Here is a 23,082-nt window from a genome sequence, read left to right on the forward strand (position 1 = left end):
AATCCATTCAAAGGCAACCGGCAGGAAATGGCGGCAAGGAAAACCCCTGCAAAATGCAACTGGTGGGACCACCTCTCCTCCCGCTAGTGGCCAGCAACAGGAAGTGGGCCTTTCTTGGGACACACAACATCTGTGGGAGTTCTGGAGGCTGCCGAGCGTCTGTCAGGGGCTGAACGGCTCGAGACAGATGCTCACAAAATTTGGTAAGAAAAGCATGCTGTATTGGGTTTGAAAATTAGCTCTGGAAAAAAAAAAAAAAAAAGCATTTGAAAAACCAAAACAAACCCCAGACCCTTAGAGAGGAAAAAAAAAAACCCAAAACACAAAAACCCCATCATATGAAAACTAACCTCAAAATTGCTTTCTTCTGATTTCTATGGACAATTAGACGATAATTTCAAGCAGTTCAAATCCTTCTTAGTGAGGCTCCCCCTCCAATCTGGTATTGTCAGCTGCTGCTGCTTAATAGTGACAGCTTCATTTTTGGCACTAAAAGCTGAAGTCCTCAAAGCTTTGTAGTGGTAAGCTGGGGCCAGCTTGTAAAGGCTCACAAGAGCTGATTGTTAAATTTTCAGGAATGTGGTGAGCCAATTATTAAATTATTAAAAGTTATATGACATAAGCTTACAATTGAACATAAAACTCATCACTTCCAATTTATCTTGCTACATTTCACTTATTATCTATGCTTTGAGTATGGGTTGGCAACTTTCTTTTTTCTTCTTCTTCTTCTTTTTTTTTTTTTTTTTTTTGAGATGGAGTCTTACCCTGTCACCAGGCTGGAGTGCAGTGGTGTGATCTTGGCTCACTGCAACCTCTGCCTCCCAGGTTCAGGTGATTCTCCTGCCTCAGCCTCCCAAGTAGCTGGAACTACAGGTGCGTGCCACCATGCCCAGCTAATTTTTGTATTTTTAGTACAGACAGGGTTTCACCATGTTGGCCAGGATGGTCTTGATCTCTTGGCCTCGTGATCCATCTGCCTTGGCCCCCCAAAGTGCTGGGATCACAGGTGTGAGCCACTGTGGGTAGTAAAAATTTTAGGCTTTGTCTCAACTACTCCATGCAGCCATTGTAGTGCAAAAGCTAGCACAGACAATACATTAAAAAATGAGTGTGGCTGTGTTCCAATAAAACTTTATTAAAAACAGGCAGCCCATGGGCCACAGGTTGCTTAATCCTGCTCTCAAAGTCATTTACCATCTAATGTATCTGTATGGTGGATATCCTACATAACAGTGTGCTGATGCATATCTCTTCCCAACTCTGAGTTCTGTGATATCACATTGACAGCTTGAAATGCAGTGGTAGGAGAGTTTACACCATGGAAATCATCACATACTACAAATCAGGGCATGATTTATTATTTTTTTGATTATCAAAATTTAAGAAAGTGATAGAGAAAATTTTAATGATGTAAGTTAAATTGAAAGAATAGTCAACCCTCTGAATCTGTGAGTTCCACATCTGCAGTTTCAACTTAATTGCAGATCAAAAATATGTGGAAGAAAAAGAAAAGATGCCTGAGTCTATACTGAACATGTACAGACCTTTTCCTCTTGTCATTATCCCCTAAACAATTCAGAATGACAACTATTTACACAGCATTTACATTGTATTAGGTATTATAAGTAATCTAGAGATTATTTAAAGTCTATGAGAAAACTGTATAGGTTATATGTAAATACTACACCATTTCATATAAGGGATAAGAATTCAAGGATTTGGGGTCTCAGAACGAATCCTCCTTGGATATCAAGGGACAGCTGTATATCATGTCTCTAGCTTTATTGTGAATACTACAAAACAATGAGGACATATTCTTTTAGTACTTGAAAACCATTATTCAGTTCAGCAAGGAAGTCACGTCACTAACAATCAAGTGAAGTTTTAACATTTATCTTTGTTCTTTCCCTTTCAACTTACTCACTGACTTAAATGAAAATATCAACCAACACTTATGTGGGGTTTACCAAATGTAAATTTACCAAATGTAAATTTGTTTGTCAATTTAAACCATAGGAAGGTCGGGGATATAAGAATTTGGCAGAAGTCAACCAAAGCATTTGGTAAGAATCTATACACTATATGAAATTTACAATAAAGAATTTAGGCTGGGCGTAGTGGCTCATGCCTGTAATCCCAGCACTTTGGGAGGCAGAGGCAGGTCGATCACCTGAGGTCAGGAGTGCAAGACCAGCCTGGCCAACATGGTGAAACCCTGTTTCTACTAAAAATACAAAAATTAGCTGGGCATGGTGGCGGGAGCCTGTAATCCCAGATACTCGGGAGGCTGAGGCAGGAGAATCGCTGGAACTTGGGAGGTGGAGGCTGCAGTGAGCCGAGATACTGCCATTGCACTCCAGCCTGGGCAACAAGAGTGAGACTCAGTCTCAAAAAAAAAAAAAAAAAGAATTTAAATATTTTATTCTTTATAAAGTATATGCCAAACAGCTTTTTTTAAATCAGTAAAATGTATAATAAACATATATATCCATATGCAGTAACTTTTTTAGATAGCAGATAGTTAAACATTTACTAGCACAACACTGATTCTAATAGAAAAGAACTTACAAATTAATTGGTCAGCAGCACCCAAAAAGTGTGTGTGTGTGTGTGTGTGTGTGTGTGTGTGAGACAGAGAGAGAGAGAGAGAGAGAGAGAAAATAACTCTCCCTCCAGCACCCTGAATGGAGAAAGCAAAACAAACACTAACACTACCAAAGAAAAAAGAAGGCTGTTTTCTGAAAACTCTACTTCAAAAGAGACGGCATGGAGTTAGGCACTGAGTGTGTCTACAACTGGAATAAATTATGAACTGTTTCTCTTTGGTATTAATGGAGTTTCACCATAATTTCCTTTTCTAAAAGCAACCTCTTGAGGAACTCATAGCCCTCAAAGCCTTTGCTTAAGCTCTTCCTTCCCTGTACAATGCCCTGAATGTCCAAATCCTAGCTGCCGTGTTGCCTCTGCACGAGGTGTCCATTCATTCATTCTTTCATTCATTTTTCAAACATTAACTTGACTCCTACTAAATATCCTTTACTGTGGCCCATGTAAAACCACAAACCAAACAGCCTCTACCTTTAAGTCAAAGGTCTGAGACCCAGGTTAAAGGTCTGGCTGACCATAGACTGAGATATCTTCCTTCCCTGGGCTCTAAGGCATTCTAATCACATTTCATTTTCTAAGCAGCATCAGAGTTCCCAGGTGCTGCAAGTGAGTTCCTAGAGGGCAGGGCCACTGTTCCACCTTCACATTCCACACAGAGCCCAGCCCAGGGCCTTCCACCTCCTGGGCAACTGGTCACTTTCTAGGTAGTCAGCAATGCAGGAAGCACACCTCTGGCTTCTGACTTGCAGAGAATCACTCATCATGATTTCCCATTTAACTTCAGGGGTTCACCAGACCCAGGCTAAATACTGTGCTCCCTCTGAAAGGTGGGAGAAGGATTATTTTAAGTATAATTATCATCTTCCTTCCCCAGGTTAAAGTAGAGGGTCACTTGACTGTGTGGGATAATATTTCTCAATGTTTTTAAACTCATGCTCTACCAAGATTGGATCACACTTTACTTCCTAAGGTTTGTACTACAAAGCTCACTTTCTAAGACTTCCCATTGATTGTGGTTTTCACACTATACAAGCATCTTCTTGAAATTCTAGTGCACCCAGTCCTAAACCTTGTTCCTCCTTAGCTTAAGAATCATAGGCCATCACCTTCACCTCCAAGATTAGGCTGCAGGGGGGAAAAAAAAAAAGAATCATAGGCTGGTGCAGTGTTCATGCCTGTAATCCCAGCACTTTGGGAGGCCGAGGCAGGAGGATCGCTTAGGCGCAGGAGTTGGAGACCAGCCTGGGCAACATAGCAAGATCCTGTCTCTACAAAAAATAAAAAATTAGTGTGGTATGGTAGTATGTGCCTGTAGTTCCAGTTACTTGGAAGGCTGAGGTGGGAGCATCACTTGAATCAAGGAGGTCGAGGCTGCAGTGAGCTATGATCATGCCACTGCACTTCAGCCTGGGCAACAGAATGAGACTCTGTCTCTCAAAAAATGAAAATGAAATAAAATAAAAGAATCATCAGTGTTCAACTACTTACTATGAGCACTGATAATTAAAGAGAAAAACTTAACTCTGCCCTTTTAGGAGGAATTTAATAGTTCATCCCCTGTTGATGGGAAAGATGTCTTCTATATTGAAGAACATCAACCAATAAAAGTAGATCAGAATGACAGAATTTGAAAATGACCATCCTACAATCCCCAAAGAAATAACTGATCCAGGCAAGGGTCATCAATGGATGCCCAGAGGATTCCACAAAATTTCCTTTTGGGGGACAGGATATTCACTGGGTGTCAAAGCACTACCCACAGAATGACATGCTAATTGCAGAAGGAAAATACAATGTTTTCAATGGGCAGAAGTGGTCACCACCTTACGAAGTGATCTATATCTAATAATAGGGCACCCTGACATCTTGTAACCCCTGGATGAGATGCTTAATAAAGCACTCAGAATCACTTGGGACACATTCACACCAAAATGTTGAGTCTGAATCAAATGATACTTAAGCTCAAACTTCCAGAACAGGGGAAAAACAGGGAATAGCAAAAACAAGGTAAGACACCACAAGGAAGTGACAAGACAGACCAGAACATGAAGCATTTTAAATGGCAATGTTTTATATATTTATATATAAAAATATGTATACATATATATAGGAATATGTATGTATACATATATTCACACACATATGGGGGAGGGACACTGTTCTAGATTAAAAACTACTGAAGAGATATAACAACCAAATGCAATACATGAACCATAACAGGATCTAGTTTGAAAAATGCAGCTATAAGCTTTTGGGAGTGGGGGCATGACAGGTGAATTCTGAATGAGAACTGGGTATTAGATATGAGTATGGAATTACCATTAGTTTTCTAAGTGTGATACTGGTATTATGATTAGGTCAGAGAATGCCTCTAATTTTAGGAGATGCATGCTGAAGTATTTAGAGGTGTCATGCTGTCTGTGACTTACCAAATAGTTCAGCAAAAACATACATACATATTTATGTATGATGAGGCTCTGAGATTTAAGTGAACAGCTCAAGGTAGCACAATCAAGATGTGGAAAAATGATAAATATTTAAAGGTGAAGTGTCGTGATGTCTACAACTTATTTTCAAATACTACAGAAATATAAATATATATATACACACATACATATACATATACACACACACAGTCGCATAATGACACTTTGGTCAACAACAGGCCCATACTCAGTGGTCCCATAAGAGTATATAATACCATATTTTTTACTGTACCTTTTCTATGTTTCAATCTGTTTAGAGACACAAATGCTTACCATTGTGTTACAACAATTACCTACAGTATTCAGTACAGCAACATGCTGTACAGGTTTGTAGCCTAGGAGCAATAGGTTATACCAATAGGAATATCATAGAGTGAACTTACACAAACCTAGATGGCATAGCCTATTGCACACCTAGGAAATCACCTAATGACATATGTCTCAGAACATATCCCCATCATTAAGGAATGCATAACTGTATATTTCTTTTTCTGTCTTTCTTTCTTTTTTTTTTTTTTTTTGAGACAGAATCTTGCTCTGTTGGCCAAGCTAGAGTGCAGTGGCACTATCTCAGCTCACTGCAACCTCTGCCTCCTGGGCTCAAGCATTTCTCCCACCTCAGCCTCCCAAGTAGCTGGGGTTACAGGTGTGTGCGACCATGCCTGGCTAATTTTTGTATTTTTAGTAGAGATGGGGTTTCACCATGTTGGCCAGGCTGGTCTCGAACTCCTGACCTCGGGTAATTCACCTGCCTCGGCCTCCCAAAGTGCTGGGATTACAGGCGTGAGTCATGGCGCCTGGCCTGTATATTTCTTTATAAGACATATATACAGATAGATCTTTATATGTAAATACATATATATCTTTATAAGAAAACAAATAAGACAAAATGTGAACTAATGTTTAATTCTATAGGTGATCATGGTACCATTATTTCAACCTTTTTATATGTGTGAAAAATTTTAACACTGAGCTGCAAGGGCAAAAAAGAGAATGGTGCAGGGTGGGGGTTACTACTGAATATTAAATGAAAAACTTTAGGTGCTCAAAGATGTCTGTGACTTTGCACCCCAGTGGTAGCATTTTTTCATGGAATTTTCTCTGCTGACCTAGGATGCTGGAGCTAATGTCCTAAGGTGAGCTGTGTTTTGCATTGTAGCTCCAGCTATCCACTTGAACAGAAACTTTAGGAGTCCTTCCAGTTCTTAGAATCTTGACCCCAACTTCAAAATATCAGATGGTGAATCAAAAAACCTCATAGGCCATCTTCAGACTGACTTTTTAAAAATGAAAATACAAATGGGAACTGTTGTTTCATGGGTATGAAGTTTCAATTTTGTAAGGTGAAAAGAGTTATGAAGATTGGCTACACGATCATGTGAATGTCCTTGACACTACTGAACTTTACACTTAAAAATGATTAAGATGGTATAGTATTTTACCACGATTTTCTTAAAAAAAGAAAGAAAAAGACAATACAGGTATTTCAAAAACAAGATGCTTAGTTGAACTGTAACACTGCTGGCTGAAAGATAACTTAGGAAAGAAAAGGGGACGATATGATCGCTCTTCCTCCACCCTGCCTCCAGAAGATTCTAATGCAGCCATGATGACAAGACACATGTGGACCATGGGAAGAGTCTGCAGCAGTGCAAGGAGGTGCGAGGTTTGGGGACAAAGTACACGCTGGGCATGGCTAGCATGCACAGGGTGCAGAGAAGGTCCAGGCGGGGTGGCCCGAGCGGCAGGGAGACTTCCTTAGAAAGTATGGCTGGCCCTGGGGAAGGAGGATGACAGGCAAGGGGAAGGGAAGAAGGGGAAGACACTAGATGCAGAGGGCAGGCAGAGGCAGAGAAGGGGACAGGGAAAGGACTCCACTTGTCCAAAGTGCTGCTGCAAAGGGCAGGCCACCTGTCTGGATAGGAAGGGACTGAGGACTTTGAATGCTGCGTTAACTGGTCGATGAGAAAGTGCTGAGAGGTTTTCACTTGAGGAACAAACTGATACATGTGAATTTTCAGAAGATTAATTTTTGAAGTGGTGTGCAGGGAAGATACAGACAGGAAGACCAATTAAATAGCTATTATAAAAATCCAGGTAGGCTATGAGGCAGGCTAGCTGGGGTGGGGGTGGGGGAGTAGAGAGAGATGGAGGGGTGCAGGGAATTGCTAAGACGGGAGGGAGGGAGGAGAGGAGGAGGGGGTCTTTCTAAAGATAGTGACAGGGAAAACGCACAGGCTCGGCTTGTTCTTGGGTCTAGGGGAGTCTGAGATGCACAATGACATCCGTGAGGGGCTGTCTGGCGTGGCACCGGGGGGTGGGATGAGCACTCTGAGGAGAGGTCAGGAAAGCTGTAGGCATGTTGGAATCGCCACACACAGGGACCGCCTGGGGTGTGAACAGGAGCCAGGGTCTGGAGCAAATGCAGAGCAAACCGAGGGCAAAGCCTCACGCTCCAAGGGAGGAGCTGGCAGAAAGGGCACAAAAGCGGGTGCCATGAAAACTTCTGTGAAGCAAATATGATTTTCAAAAAGCTCTAGGGTTGTCTACTATTTAAAGAAATCTCCAGTAACTCCATTTGGAAAGCAAATAAGCCCCTGCTCTGTTTAAACCTGGCTTGTGTACCGAGTTTGTGTTCTGCCATTAAGTCTTTTGTCTTAGCCACTGAAAGTGGCAGGACTCATCTGAGTCCCTAATTCTCTCTGGGTCCTGCCCTGCTTCTGCAAAAGATGATGAGGAAGGGCACAATGATGGAGGGAGTAACTCAAGGGAACAGAAGCCTGGAGTCTGGGGACTTGGCTAACAGGGCTGTTGTACATGGGTTGGCCAAATGGAGTCAACCTTAAGCAAATGTAACCAGTTCTGGTGGGCATGGTGGCTGACTCCTGTAATCCCAGAACTGTGGGAGGCCGCAGTGGGAGAATCGCTTGAGCCCAGGAGTTCAAGACCAGCCTAGGCAACATAGGGAGACCCCGTCTCTAAAAATAATAGAAAAAATTAGCCAGACATGGGGGCGTGCACCTGTGGTCCAGCTACTTGGGAGGGAGGCTGAGGTGGGAGGATCATTTGAGCCCAGGAGGTCAAGGCTGCAGTGAACTATGATTGTACTACTGCACTCCAGCCTGGGCGACAGAGCCACTGCCCCTTCCCACCCAAAAATGTGACCAGTTCCTCTTTTCCAGTGGATCACCCTCTTCTTGCCAGTCTGGCTGGGATTCTGTCCCATTAAGTGTAAAAGGTGCTTGAACCCACAAGCTCCAGGTCCTTATCAGAAGAATCAAACCACCAGCTGGTAGGCCATGGGGTCTGGGGCCCATCGAAGGTCACTTGAAACCCCGCACGGAGGAGGTGACTAATTAGGAGAGGGGACAGCACTGAGGAGGAAAGGACTGTCAAGGACTCTCCTGGTCTGTGAAACCACCGAGAGAGAGACGGGGGGTGACACCAGCTCCTCTGGGACCAGCAAGGCAATCACTATAAAATGCTTAAATGCCCCAGTTAATGGAGAATGGGTGAAATCCAAAGTCACGGGAAGTAAATGTTGCCACATCGTCCTGTCCTCACGTGGGAGAGGCATTCTGTGCCTTTCCCAGCCACTCCAATCAAAAGGATCTTCTTTGTCACTGCCCTCTCAGAGCCAGTGACAACTAGGGCATCTCTGTGGCTGAAGAAGGTAAAGGACTTTCACACCCACTTAGCAGGCATATCACCATCAAAAGGACACCTCTAACGTGGCAGTACTGAAGAGCGATCTCCGTTCCATCATCCTAGGGAGCGCACCCTTCATGAAATTACTAACAATCCCAATGCCACGAGGGAAACTGAACAGCGGCCTAGAAGACGTTCAAAAGGAAGAAAAAAGAGAGAAATCATCACTGTAGATAGATGCCCCTGGAGTTGCTTGGCAACCACCTTTGCTAACACCTTCTCCCAAAAAGGAACACAGTTTGCATTAGCTCCTGTGATTTCCCTGAGGCCAGGACTCTGACCACAGAGGCCTCAAAGCTGGGGCCTTGGAATGAGAGAGGATTTCCCTGATGGGGAGACCCAGGGCCCTATCAGGAGGCCACTGGCTTACACACGCAAGGGGGAATGAAAGGTAGTTCAGCCTCGCCATTTTGCTTAAAGAACATGCTCTCTTGGGCAAGGATGGTGAGAGGATGAGTCAAGCCACGTGCCCAGGTGCAACACTTAAGGGGCACTTACTCCGCACTTGCAGAAGCCCACGTGAGCCCCTCCTTAAACAAGTGTCCTGGGCGCCTGCTTCCTTCCCCTTAGTCCTAACACTGCTCCTAGGATGACAGACATCAGGACACAGTGCTTAGACACAGCCTCTGGAATCAGCCTGCCTTGGGGTTCAGGGCAGCTCTACTATTTCCCAGCTATGTTACCTTGGGTAAATCACTTGACCTCTCTGAGCCTCAGCTTCCCAATCTCTGAAATAGGGTTGATAACAGGATTTGCCTCACAGGATGGTCATGAGGATTAAATGCAAACATGCACATTTAGCCCTGTGCCTGGCACCTAGTTAATGCCCAATAAAAGACAACTAGGATTGTTACTTAAAAACAAAACAAAACAAACAAAAAAACACATAAGTTGGGCTGTGTTTAGCCCAAAAGGTACCAGAAAAATAAATTTAAAACACAAACAAAAAACTCCGAAAGGAAACACATAAGCAACTCCCTAGAACCCCTGAACCTGGATCTATAGAATCAGAATCTCTGTGGGTGGTCCTGGCATATTTGCTTTTAAAAAGCTTCCCAAGGAATTTTCAATGTAGGCAGGGTTGAGAGCCACTTCTCTCAACCAATAAACAGTAGTTCTCAAAGTTCAGGAAACATCAGAGCCACCTGAGGAGCCTGTTTAAAATGCACATTCCTGGTCAGGTGTGGTGGCTCACGCCTGTAATCCCAGAACTTTGAGAGGCCGAGGTGGGAGGATCACTTGGGCTCAGGAGTTTGAGACCAGCCTGGGGAATATAGAAAGACCTCGTCTCTGCTAAAAGTCAAAAAAATTAGGCAGGCATGGCAGCACACACCTGTAGTTCCAAATACCTAGGAGTCTGAGGTAGAAGGATCGCTTGAGCCCTGGAGATTGGTGCTGCAGTGAGCTTCATCGTGCCACTGCACTCCAGCCTGGGTGGCAGAGAGAGACCCTGTGTCAAAAAAATAAATTAAAAAAAAAAAAAAAAAAAAAAGGCACATTCCTGGTTCCTGTGCTTCACTCCCGGTTGTTTCGTTTCAGTATGACCAGCCTGGGGCCGGGGGCGCGAAGTACCCTACAGGACAACACAGCAGGGTCTCCAGAATGAACACACTTTGTAAAACACTGAAACAGATTCATTCTTTTTATTTTTTTCTTTTTTTTGAGATGGAGTGTCACTCTGTCCCCCAGGCTGGAGTGCAGTGGTGCAATCTCGGCTCACTGCAACCTCCGCCTCCCGAATTCAAGCTATTCTGCCTCAGCCTCCCAAGCAGCCAGGACTACAAGCACATGCCACCATACCTGGCTAATTTTTGTATTTTTTTTAGTAGAGATGGGGTTTCACCATATTGGCCAGGCTGGTCTCGAACTCCTGACCTCATGATCCACCCGCCTTGGCCTCCCAAAGTGCTGGGATTATAGGCATGAGCCACAGTGCCCGGCCCCAGATTCACTCTTGAAACTAACAGTACAGGGACACCAGTCCAATCCCTTTGTCTTTATTCTGGGCATCCTTAAAGAACTGGAGACACACAAGTTGACAAAAGATGCCTGGTGATCCCCAGGCATACCCCTGGAGCAGTAAGAACGCAGTCTGTCCCCTGGAAGTGGCAGCTCTTAAGACAAAGGCAAAGACTCAAGTGCCTGGTAAAAACAACGATCATCACAACAAAGGCTTACATTACTGAGTACCTACTTTATACCAGATAGCATCTCATTTATTTCCACAACAATTCTGAGAGGCACTATTATTACTCTGGAAAAGAAAAGTAGAAATTGAGGCTTAATTTAATACACAGCCAATAAATGGTCAAGATTTAAATAATGCTCCATTAAACTCCCAAGCCTGCAATGCCAATGAACCTTTTTGTGTGTGGTAAAATATACATAACATAAAATTTACCATTTTAACTTTTTTGTTGTTTGTTTTTTTTTGAGACGGAGTCTCGCTCTGTTGCCCAGGCTGGGGTGCAGTGGCGCGATCTCAGCTCACTGCAACCTCCGCCTCCCGGGTTCAAGTGATTCTCCTGCCTCAGCCTCCTGAGCAGCTGGGACTACAGGCATGTGCCACCATACTCAGCTAATGTTTTGTATTTTGAGTAGAGATGGGGTTTCACCGTGTTAGCCAGGATGGTCTCGATCTCCTGACCTCGTGATCCGCCCACCTTGGCCTCCCAAAGTGCTGGGATTACAGGCATGAGCCACTGCACCAAGGCCATTTTCACCATTTTTTATGTGTACAGTTAGTTCTGTGACATTAAGTATATTCACAATGTTGTACAACCATCACCACAGTCCATCTCCAGAACTTTTGCATCTTCCCCAACTGAAACTCTGTATCATGGAAACACTAACTCTCTGTTTCCCCTCCCCCAGCCCCTGAATATCCACCATTCTACTCTCTGTCTGTATGAATCTGACTACTCTAGGAACCTCATTATAAATGGAATCACAGAGTATTTGTCCTTTTGTGGCTCATATACTTTTTAAGAACTGGACCATCACCTTGGTCTGATATAACCAAACTGGGACCATGTCTCCACCATCTTCCATACCCCTGGAATGCTGAACTCACCTGTGGTTAGTATCATCGGACTGGGTGTCCTGTGTCCCCACCCCACCCCAGGACTCTGTGGCCTGTCAATGCCTTGAGGTAAGGTCACGTAACTCCCACTCCCCCTACAGTTAAGGGTATCCTTACACCATTAATGTTCACAGATTTACAATTAGCATCACAGAATCAGGTACACCGGTAAGTGCTTCTGTGTTCAAAGAGCCCGTCATCGACTCACTTTTATCTTCCCCATTATGGTGACCTGGTGCCATTTTGTCCTGCCCTAGAGAGTATTTATTTGGTTTCCATTTCTTCTGTAAGCACTTGATCTCTTAAAATTGGCAAGCAGAATTGTGTTGAGAAACCACAGGTACAAGGATAAAGCGTCTCCATAAAAACATTGCTTTCCCCACAGCAGAATTCCAGCTTCACTTATAGACGACTAGGGCAGCCAGGTCTAGCCCCTGAATATTAAGGATGCTCCACTGTAGCCTCAGCCCACTTGCAAGAAGGGATTTCCTGAGGTTTCATCGTTAGTTCAAGTGCCTCGGGGTCCAAATCCAGGTCCATTTGGCAGTCTGAGCTCTACCACAGGAGAGAGTAAGAGAATACCAACCAAACGGCATCAGCTGGGAGCACGTAATCAGCAGAATACTGGACCGGGAGATTTAGGAGACAGACACACACAGAAGTCAGTCCTTGCCATTCCTACAATATTCTGAAAAAGTAGAACCCACTGGCTAAAGCTCTCCCTCTCCATTACAGCTATGTTTGATTATTGCAATCACTCAGTGACCACTGTCTCCAGATGTGAATAGTGGGCCACCTCAGTGTGTGGGGTCCTTAGAGAAGAGGGATTTGACCAGGACAAGGTCTCACTGCATTGGGTACTACCATCTTATGCCTACTTCTGAAATATGTCATGAATGAAACAAAATGTCATAAACGAAACATTAGCCTGAAGGATATAAATGCAACCAACCCGGAAAACCATACAGAAACAAATCTGCCTAACTTTTCTAAATCAATTCTGCAGCAGAGACGGCAGGCCCCTGGGAACTGCCAGCTGAAAGCATCAACATGGCCTCACAGTCTTAACTGATGCTGCAGACCACCTGGCACACAGGTCAGAAGGCCTCAGGAATCAGACCCTCCCCTGCCCTTTGTACCTTCCCAGGCTTAACATGGAAATCATGAAAGCAGCCACTTTGCTTTCCATCATGTGCATCCCCATTTCAGACATATCCCGTGGGTAATCAAACTGCAGAGAACGCCAGTTGTATTTTCAGCCTGACTTTAAATATAAACTGAAATCCTCAATGCTTCACCAATGTGATGTGGTGCTTTTGACATCGGGGGCCACTGTATAGTAAATGCCATCATTACCAGAATTGATGCTTTGGGTCTCCTCCACCCACAGTGAAGGAGGGTTGGGCCACCCAGAATTAGAACCTGCAACTCACTATTGTCACCAGTGACTACAGACTGGACTCCAAGGTTTGGAAGAGTCATCTTGGGAACTTTGGGAGGAGGGTTCCCTGGGGGACCGAGTCTTCTCTCTCTTTAGATCCTCCCAAATGTAGCCCAGTGCCAGGGGATAGTCACGGTCCAGGTATACCTGCTGAGTAATCGACAAGCCCATGTAATGGGCTGAAGGCCTAACACATGGACAGATACTGGCAGAATATTTCTGTGAGTATCTTAGTCTATTTTTCTTGTGTTCTTACCTCTCCAGCCTCACCAGCCAGTGATTCTCTATCAGAGTGATTTGTCCCCCTGGGACATTTGGCAATGTACGGAGACATTTTTGGTTGTCTAAACTTGGGGGAGGGGAGGGAGGCACTGCTGGCATCTAGCAAGTGGAGGCGTAGGATGCTGCTCAGCATCCTGCCATACACAGGACAGCACCCCCAAAAAGAAGCATCTGGCTCAAACCATCAATGGTGCCACTGGTGAGAAATATTATACTACTCTCTGCTTTGCTATCTTTACTCCGGCAAGAGGACTTTTTAGGTTCAGAACAGTCTATATTCTCTGGCACTTGGGCCTTCATCCCTGTCATTTCCTCTAACTCTGTCCTGCCCAGCTCTACACATGGGTAACTTCCTGTATCCTCCAGGTTTTAGTTTACATAAAATTTCCTCTGGGAGGCCTGCACTGAGCCCCTACCTCAGTGAGGCCCCCCACCATGACCTCCAACAGCATCTGAGTTTCCCTATCAGAGCACTCATCGCGGTCCACCTGTACTTTTGCCGCTAGGCTGGAAGCACCCTGAGGGCAGGCAGGGATTGTGGTTTTTCACTGCTGTGTCCCTGGTGTCTAGTGCTGGCACATCAGGAGAGCTCCCTCCAGGTCAAACACATGAGGAAGGCTGAGAAACAGTTGAGGGTATTAAAAACTTGGCAAGACACCCAGAGGCTTAAACTGTTACCCTGCTATGCAGGCACCAAAAGAGAACATGGCGACTTCTCATGAACTGACGTGGACAGCTCTCTAAGATAAATGGAAATGGCAAGATATCAGCTAATACTATAGGTTTCTATCATTCACATGAGAACAAGAAGACAAAATTATATATGTATCTACTTGAATGCACACAGAATATCTTTGGAAGAATACACAAGCAACTGGGGATGGGGTGGGAGGGAGACTTACTTTCCACTTGGATAGCCTTTTGAATTTTGTAACATGAACATTATTAAAAAATAATAAGTAGTTTTAAAATGAATGTGTATGTGTGTGTAATGGTCTACATCTTCTAGCAGTAAAAACATTATTCTCATAGAATGACACAGGATGAGACCCTGGTACAGGGCAACTTAGAAGGCAAATTATCATGTACAGTGTTTCAGTGTGTCCATCCTCGCTTCCTGTTGTGGAAGGAGCCAGAGCCACATTTCTTCCACACGGGAACCCAGGCACAAGGAAATAATTGTATGTATAAAGAAATACTCATTTTAGAAGCTTTGTATTTTCCAAACTAGATGATCAGGACGTCCTTTCTCATCTGTGTTGTGTTGGTTGTGGCATGCCCCTGCTCCATCAGTGGGCTGCACCTGTAGAGCTTATAGGTCTCCAAGCCCTTCCCTTCTCCTCCTTCTCATCTTTCCTCCCTACCACCTTTAAGCTGCTCCATCTCTCCCATCCTTCCATCCCAAAAGCTGGGCCAGATAAGAGAGATGATAATGAAACGCCAAAGTGAACAAATGTTACTGCTTGTTAGCAAAAGGGGAGGAAGGTAGGCTTAATGGGGAATGAAGTTGAAATTAATGGTAAAAATGAGGTTTATCTGTGTAATCTGTGGACTTTGTGTCTTCCCATCTCCTATTAACATAGATAACAGAGTTGTCTGTATAATGATAAAGGGAAGCTGTTCGCAGTTTCCCATAAATCTCCATGGCCTGCTGCTGGCTTCTCCGGCTTGGATTCTAAGAAAACTTCATTCTTAACCAGGTCAGTTGCCACCTTTTTCTCCAATTTGCTCCCATCCAGCCACAACTGCAAGACTCCTAAGCCTGAGCTGAGCATGCTCCTATGTTCTCTGCACCCTCCTATATTACAGCCCAATTCCACCAGCATCTCAGAAGAACAGCAAACTCTTATAGTCACAGCAATATCTTACTGGCCCCAGCACAATTTTCAAATTGGAAGCTTTCCACCAGTTTATCTACATCATATCAAAACATGTGGGAACGTTAAAACACAGGCAAGTTTTCAAAGTGACAAGTGTAGGCTTCCAAGAGACCCAAACAGGAATCTATTCAGGACTTTTTTTTCTCAGTGATAAAATAAAACAACTTATCGATCATTGAAAAAAGTTTTTTAGATCTCCCAGTCCCTAGAAAGAACTTTGTATAAATTCTTAGCCATAGGCCATATACAGCCTAAGTATTATTCGATAGCTCTTGATAAAACTTATCAATGATCACTTAACTGCACTCCATTAAAAACATTGATATCTGGCCAGGCGCGGTGGCTCATGCCTGTAATCCCAGCACTTTGGGAGGCCGAGGAGGGCGGATCACAAGGTTAGGAGATCGAGACCATACTGGTTAACACAGTGATACCCAGTCTCTACTAAAAATACAAAAAATTAGCCAGGTGTGGTGGTGGGCACCTGTAGTCCCAGCTACTCGGGAGGCTGAGGCAGGAGAATCACTTGAACCCGGGAGGCGGAGGTTGCAGTGAGCTGAGATGGCGCCACTGCACTCCAGCCTGGGCGACACAGTGAGACTCCATTTCAAAAAAAAAAAAAAAAAAAAAAATTGATATCCATAGAAATTGTTTCTTTAAAAAATCATTAGTGTCATAAAATTATAACAAAATGGTTTACTCTAAAAATAAAGTTTCTGCTATGTATCTTTTCATCACAGATTAGTTTAAAATCCTAATTAGAATAAAGTTTTCTAGAGCTAGCTTCGTTAATAATGATAATAATAGTAAAAGCCAACATTCATTAAGCACTTACTATGTGCTAAGCCCTTTTGTATTATCTATCTCATTTAATCATCACAACAACCTTATTCTTTTCTCTGTCTTATAGTTAGGGACACTTATGAGGCACAGGAACCCTATTCCTTATCTATGAATTGGGATTCTTTAAAAAAAACTTCAGGTGAGGCAAGGGGAACATCTTTCTAAATCACTGAGAGCTTTTCCCTAATTAGCTTGAAAAAGCTGAGGAGGAAATTATTTGAAAAGGTTAGCACAGAAGAATGGCCGTCCTTGGAATTTTCTCTCATAAACACCTTTCATAGATTAGGCTAATAAGGTTTCTGGGAGTCCTCCTCTCAGGAAATCTGAATGCCTGACTGATCCAAGCTGACTGGGGTCAAATCATTCCTCACTGGGGGAACACATTGGGTTTTGGACTCAGAACCCCACTTTTCTTGGAATGCTGAAGGCCAGATACCATTCACAAATGATTTGCAGCAGAATACTGCTTGTGTATGAGATGCAGTGATTTTTGCCACCAAGAAGTTATAAATTGAGAAAATAAACCCAGTTATTTTTGAAGTAGTTTAAGATATTTTTAATGTGAGGGCTTGGGTTTTTTTTTTTTAAGTTTCTTTAGAAACAGTTTGCCTGCTATAACTGCATCTCAAAGGAAGGTACACTCAATAGAGAAGCTTGGGTTCAGAGGTCTCAAAGGGACCTTAGGGGACATTCAGTCCCACCCCCCTTTCTTTAAATATGGGCGAATAGGCCAAGAGAAGGGAAAAGACTTCCAAAGGGCATGGATCAAAATGTAGGAAGCCGACTCAAAGTGCTCTCCTGCTCCTTCCAGTGCCCAGGTTGTCCTGGATATACCCCCATCTAAGCATATCCACCCATGGAACTAGCAACGCCTTCTGAATCCAGGTGATGACAACATTCAAAAGTATTTGGGGCCAGATGCAGTGGCTCATGCCTGTAATCCCAGAACTTTGGGAGGCTGAGGCAGGCAGATTACCTGAGGTCTGGAGTTCAAGACCAGCCTGGCCAACATGGTGAAAGCCATCTCTACTAAATATACAAAATTAGCCGGGCATGGTGGCACATGCCTGGACTCCCAGCTACTTGGGAGGCTGAGAAAGGAGAACCGCTTGAACCCACGAGGTGGAGGTCGCAGTGAGCCAAGATCACGCCATTGCACTCCAGCCTGGGCAACAAGAGCGAGATTCTGTCTCAAAAAAAAAAAAAAATTGGCAAATTCCTCTTAGCTATAATTTAGCTAATTTTAGATGAAATAATAACAATGACATGAAAACTTTATTACAGACATTTCAAAGCATCCAGTTAACATTTCATACATTATAGGTGGAGAACTGAAAGAAACGGAAAGAATTGAAAGAAAGTTTAAAGGGGTGAGGAATGGGGAAGTGTATTACAGTAATCAAGTTATTCAAAAAGTCTGCAAGTCCTTGCTGTGTCTTCTGAAGTTGTGGCCAGATAGAGGCAGAAACCAAAATAATTCTTTTTTTTTTTTTTTTGAGATGGAGTCTTGCTCTTTTGCCCAGGCTGGAGTGCAGTGGTGTGGTCTCGGCTCACTGCAAGCTCCGCCTCCCGGGTTCACGCCATTCTCCTGCCTCAGCCTCCCCAGTAGCTGGGACTACAGGTGCATGCCACCACGCCCAGCTAATTTTTTGTATTTTTAGTAGAGACGGGGTTTCACCATGTTAGCCAGGACGGTCTCAATCTCCTGACCTCGTGATCCACCCACCCCGGCCTCCCAAAGTGCTGGGATTACAGGCGTGAGCCACCATGCCCGGCCAAACCAAAATAATTCTTATTGCACATTTCCAGCCTAACTTCTCTTCCTGAGTTTAGTCTATTAAAAATATCATATGACACCAATGTTCATAGTGGCATTACTCAAAATGGCCAAAATGTGGAAACAACCCAAATGTCCACCAACAGATGAGTGGATAACAAAATGTAGTATATATACACAATGAAATATTATTCAGCCTTAAAAAGGAATGAAGTACTCATCCATGCTACAACATGGCTGAGCTATGAAGAGATGCGAAGCGAAATAAACCAGATACAAAAGGACACAGATTGTATGACTCCACTTATACCAGGTATTAGAATAAGCAACTTCATAGAGACAGAAAGTAGAACAGTGGTTACCAGGGCTGAGAGGAATGGGGAATGGGGAGTGATTGCATAATGGGTACAGAGTTTCTGACTGGGATGATGGAAAATTTGGGAAATGGAAAGTGATGATAGTTGTATAATATTATGACTGTACTTAGTGCCACTGAATTGTATACTCAAAATGGTTAAAATAATAAATTTTATGTTATGTATATTTTACCACACACAAAAAAAACCCATCAAAATTGGAACCACCCGCCAGGCACGGTGGCTCATGCCTGTAATCCCAGCACTTTGGGAGGCCAAGGCGGGTGGATCACGAGGTCAGGAGATCGAGACCATCCTGGCTAACACGGTGAAACCCCATCTCTACTAAAAATTCAAAAAATCAGCCAGGCTTGGTGGCGGGCGCCTGTAGTCCCAGCTACTTGGGAGGTTGAGGCAGGAGAATGGTGTGAACCCGGGAGGCGGAGCTTGCAGTGAGCTGAGATTGCGCCACTGTACTCCAGCCTGGACGGCAGAGCAAGACTCTGTCTCAAACAAAACAAAACAAAACAAAACAAAACAAAACAACAGCAAAAATTGGAACCACTTCCCTTCAATTCTCAGTTGGAATTTCTAAACTGTATTTTGTTCATTTAGTCCCATTAAAGCCGAATTTCTTCTCAAGACCTGCTTAAAGCCAACAGTGTCATGGACAATCTGCATACATTCATATACATAGGTACACAGCCACACACAGGCTACTTTGTGTCCTGCAGTGACCCATCCACAAACATGTATCCGTCCCAGGACTTTGTTGATCACTCCAACAAGAGGGCCCATGGCAAGCATTACTGGAGATCCAAGTAACCAAATAAACACCCTGTCTCAGCTCAACCCTTCAATTTCTCACCATGGGGGAATATGTATTCAGTATACAGATATTTTATCTATAAAGAAAACTGCATGCATATATACCAGAAAGACCATCGGGAATTGCTCACCCAAGTCTGTTCCACTAGGCCCGTGAACAAAGAGATTTCAGCCCATATATGGCTATTTTGAAGTTAGCAATTTCAAGTTACACTGAACAGTGGGTGTCCTTAATGAAAATGTGTATAGTTAGGAGCTAAATCTTTGTACCTTTATAGGACAAAGGACCTAATAAGCGGGATGTACCACCTGTGACTTCTGAGGAAAGGAGAGCTTTTCATTTTTTCTTAAAAGAATCTGTTTCTCAGCCAGGCATGGTGGCTCATGCCTGTAATCCCAGCACTTTGGGAGGCCAAGGTGGGCAGATCATGAGGTCAAGAGATCAAGACCATCCTGGCTAACATGGTGAAACCCCGTCTCTACTAAAAATACAAAAATTAACTGGGTGTGGTGGCACGTGCCTGTAGTTCCAGCTATGCAGGAGGCTGAGGCAGGAGAATCGCTTGAACCCAGGAGGCAGAGGTTGCAGTGAGCCAAGATCACACCACTGTACTCCAGCCTAGCGACAGAGTGAGAATCCGTCTCAAAAAAAAAAAAAAAATCTGTTTCTCATGAGGCAAAGAGAATCTGAGAACAAGAGTCTTCTGAAATAGAAACAGGGACTGGGGGGAAAGGATGTGAGTTTTGTGTGTGATAGTCATAACCCGTCACCCAGACCTGAGAGGTGCCAATCCTGCGCTATACCATGACCTTTACTCAACTTTAATTTAAAGATTTCCACAGCCTCATCATCTTTTATGGACACGTTGCCAGTAGCCTGATAACTGGGTCTTGCAAGCACTTAGAGATCTCAAGAGTTTGTGTGTGAAGAAAAATAATCTCTAGTGATGCTTCCCACTGCCAACACACATGAACATTTAACACAAATAGGCTGCCACTTGTAACTCCACTTGACATCAATCCCTCATGCATCCTGAAGACACATGTCAAGATCCCACTAAGATATTTAGAAGCAAACATCTTTAGAATAATGTTTTGTTCCCAAAGTGCTTAATTAGCAGAAACACTATGCTAGGGAACTGTCCTTGAATATGTACACATTTTAACCTTCATGTTATTTTTTCTGAAGCACAAAATTTCCTCTCAGTGGATGGTCAGGAAATGACTGGGCACAGAAAACCAACCATCTGAAGTGTTGATTCGTAAAATGAGCTCCATCTTTCCGCGCAGGCTTCAGCTGCCTTCCAGGGTGACATCCCTTTTTATGAGAGGGACCATTCTTTGGCGTCTAATGGCCTTTTCTCCATTCATTTGGGATGACCAATGCACCTATGGCCTACTTATGTCTGAACTCTTTCAATACCACCAACCTCTTCTGTCCCCTTGTGCCATCTTCCCACCCCCAATTTCAGCCAATTATGTTTATAAGACATCAGTTAGTGAATCACAATTCAAATGAACCCATCTATTTGCTTAGCAGCAAGTGGCCCCTGGAGTTGCTCCATTTGAAGCCCATAGGCCAGAGTTACATACGGCAGGCTTGCAAATGCGAACAGGATATGATTTATTTACGACGACCATATGTGTTTGATGCCCAATTGCAGCAGCTTGTGGCTTCTCTTGCATGTCTTGGTCTGGGATGACCTATCTACTCAGTGTGTCCCATTTCAGGTACCGTATTTCCATGCTGGGAAAAGAGAGATGATGACTGGCTGAGGGGCTGCACATACAGATGCTCCTAACCCTGCTTGCCACATAACAATCTGTGACCAAATGCAAAGTGGGCCAAATGTAACTTGCTGCAAAGGTTTGCCATGTACAATGGTTTTCAGTGGTGAGTGGAGAAGTAGCTGCTGGAATGACTGACCATGTGGGGTTCATTAAGCTGTTGTGCATTCACCCATGAGAAAGGCTGGGATGCTTGTGAAGGGAGCTCCACTCTTCATTTCAGAAATTTTAATGCCCCACCATTTGACAATGATGCTCCCAAGGAGAATGACAGATATGCATCAGAAGGTTCAAACGTGGAGTCCAACTGAAGTGCAGTAAACTTCTGCCTTCAACAGTCTCACCCCCCTTTACCCCCCCAGATGTATTTATACTTTGAAAGAAGTTAACATGAAGCAGTAGTCACCTGGGCGTGCTCAATTTTTGACAAGCCTTAGTCACTCTGTACCCAGCAGAACAATTCACATTATATTCGAAATCCTGTGAAGATTCTGCCACACATGCTAACACTAAAATGCCAGTAGCTCCACTTACCTTCTTTATTAAGCCTCATAACCTCCCTGCTTTTTCCACCCTCTTTTCCAGCCTCTTCTAAATCTACATCTGCAGATGAAAAAGAAAAGGAAAACAGAAAATAAGGAAAAAAGGGGGGAAAAAAGCCAAAGTCAAGGGGGGAGGGAGAGTGTTTATTTGCAAACAGATCGATATAAATACTGTCTATGAAATTCTTTCAAAAATTGACAATGCAACATTTTCTCCCAAGTCTGGGTTTCCATCTACCTGGCCCAGATAGGTACCCAAAAAACTATGCAAGCAGCAACAGAGTAGCCTTTTAAACGGACAACACCGTGGGGCTGCGAGCCCACCCCATGGGCTGCCACGGGGAGCCGGGCACAGACAGACAGACAGCCCTGGCAGCCGGGCCTCTCCCTGTGCATTGATGATCTGTCTCTGTGTGTATTTATTTAGAGAGAGAGGGAGAAGCATGGAGGACACCGGGGGCCACTCTCTCTCTCACACACACACTTTTTCCCAGTGGCTCTAGGTGAATGGAAAGGTTACAGGATAATAAAAGGAGGAGGAGGCGGTGGGGTTCTTACTGTCGGAGCAGTGTAATTTGGCGGCGTCGATCCAGGAGGACCAGGGTTTGCCCAGAAACGCCTCCGGACTGGGCACTTTGCGATCCAGTGTCGCCATTGCTCTTCCTTCTTGTTGCTTTTTCCCTGTTCCTTCGGCAGCAGCAGCCGAGAGACACGGGATTCGAGAACGCTCCGACGTCATCTTCGGAACGTTCCGACATTGAGTGTTCTGAAAGGGGGAGGGAGGGAGGAAGGGCGGGATGGGAGGAGGGCGGTGGAGGAGGAGGGGAGAGGGAGCGGAGGAGGGGCGGGCGCTCGGGCTCCGGGAGCCGGCTCGGTGGGGCTCGCGCGCCCGCGGCCGCCAGGGGCAGCAGAGAGGCGCCTGCAGTCCGCGCCCGCCCGCCCGCCGGGGGCCGCCCGCCTGCCGGGGAGGGGCAGCGCGAACGGGCGAGCGCCGCGTGCCGGAGAGCGGAGGCTGCAGCGCGCCGGGCAGCCGGGATGCAGCGGCGCCGCCCAAGTCTGGGGCGCAGGGGTCGGGGCACACGGGGAGAGGCCCGACGCGGGGCCGAGGGAAGGGTGGTCTTTCCCGCAGAGTTGCCGCTGGAGGACCGAAAGTTTTGCAGGCAGCCCTTGCTTCCAGCTTGTCCCTCTCTCCCCGGGTCCCTGTCGCCCAACGCGAGGCGCCCCCGCTGGGGTCCCGACGTCTTGGTGGGGAGGAGCCGTGAGGGGTTGCGCCCCCCACCCCCACCCGAGCCAGGGAAGGGACCCTGGTGACCTCGCCTCCCAGCCCTCACCCCCGTCACCCCTTTCTTCTCTTTCCTGGAGGACTTTGGACCATGGAGATTCTGCAGTTGTTGCTCTGGGAGCTGAAACCAGTGGGTAGATGTCGTTCTGAAACGCAGGTGAGTTTGGAGCACGAGGA

General features: G+C 44.8%; 1 protein-coding gene and 1 long non-coding RNA gene across 8 annotated transcripts in view; one reads left to right on the forward strand and one right to left on the reverse strand.

Moving 5' to 3' along the window:
• Window positions 1–23,082, reverse strand: part of ATXN7L1 (ataxin 7 like 1) — a 270,423-nt gene that overhangs the window by 247,227 nt on the left and 114 nt on the right. For all 7 annotated transcript variants that reach the window (XM_054495144.2, XM_054495140.2, XM_063668428.1 and 4 more), the window contains exons 2-3: window positions 22,182–22,389; window positions 21,616–21,684 (exon numbers count right to left, since the gene is read on the reverse strand). In XM_054495144.2, the coding sequence (XP_054351119.1) occupies window positions 21,616–21,684; window positions 22,182–22,362 (250 nt within the window). In that variant the 5' untranslated portion in view covers window positions 22,363–22,389. The remainder of the gene's footprint in view (window positions 1–21,615; window positions 21,685–22,181; window positions 22,390–23,082) is intronic.
• LOC134739937 (uncharacterized) overlaps window positions 22,592–23,082 on the forward strand; it is a 34,746-nt gene continuing 34,255 nt past the window's right edge. Inside the window, exon 1 of the long non-coding RNA XR_010127110.1 lies at window positions 22,592–23,062. This is a non-coding gene — a long non-coding RNA (uncharacterized LOC134739937). The remainder of the gene's footprint in view (window positions 23,063–23,082) is intronic.

Source organism: Pongo pygmaeus, chromosome 6 (genome assembly GCF_028885625.2).
Source record: "Pongo pygmaeus isolate AG05252 chromosome 6, NHGRI_mPonPyg2-v2.0_pri, whole genome shotgun sequence".
NCBI lineage: Eukaryota > Metazoa > Chordata > Mammalia > Primates > Hominidae > Pongo > Pongo pygmaeus.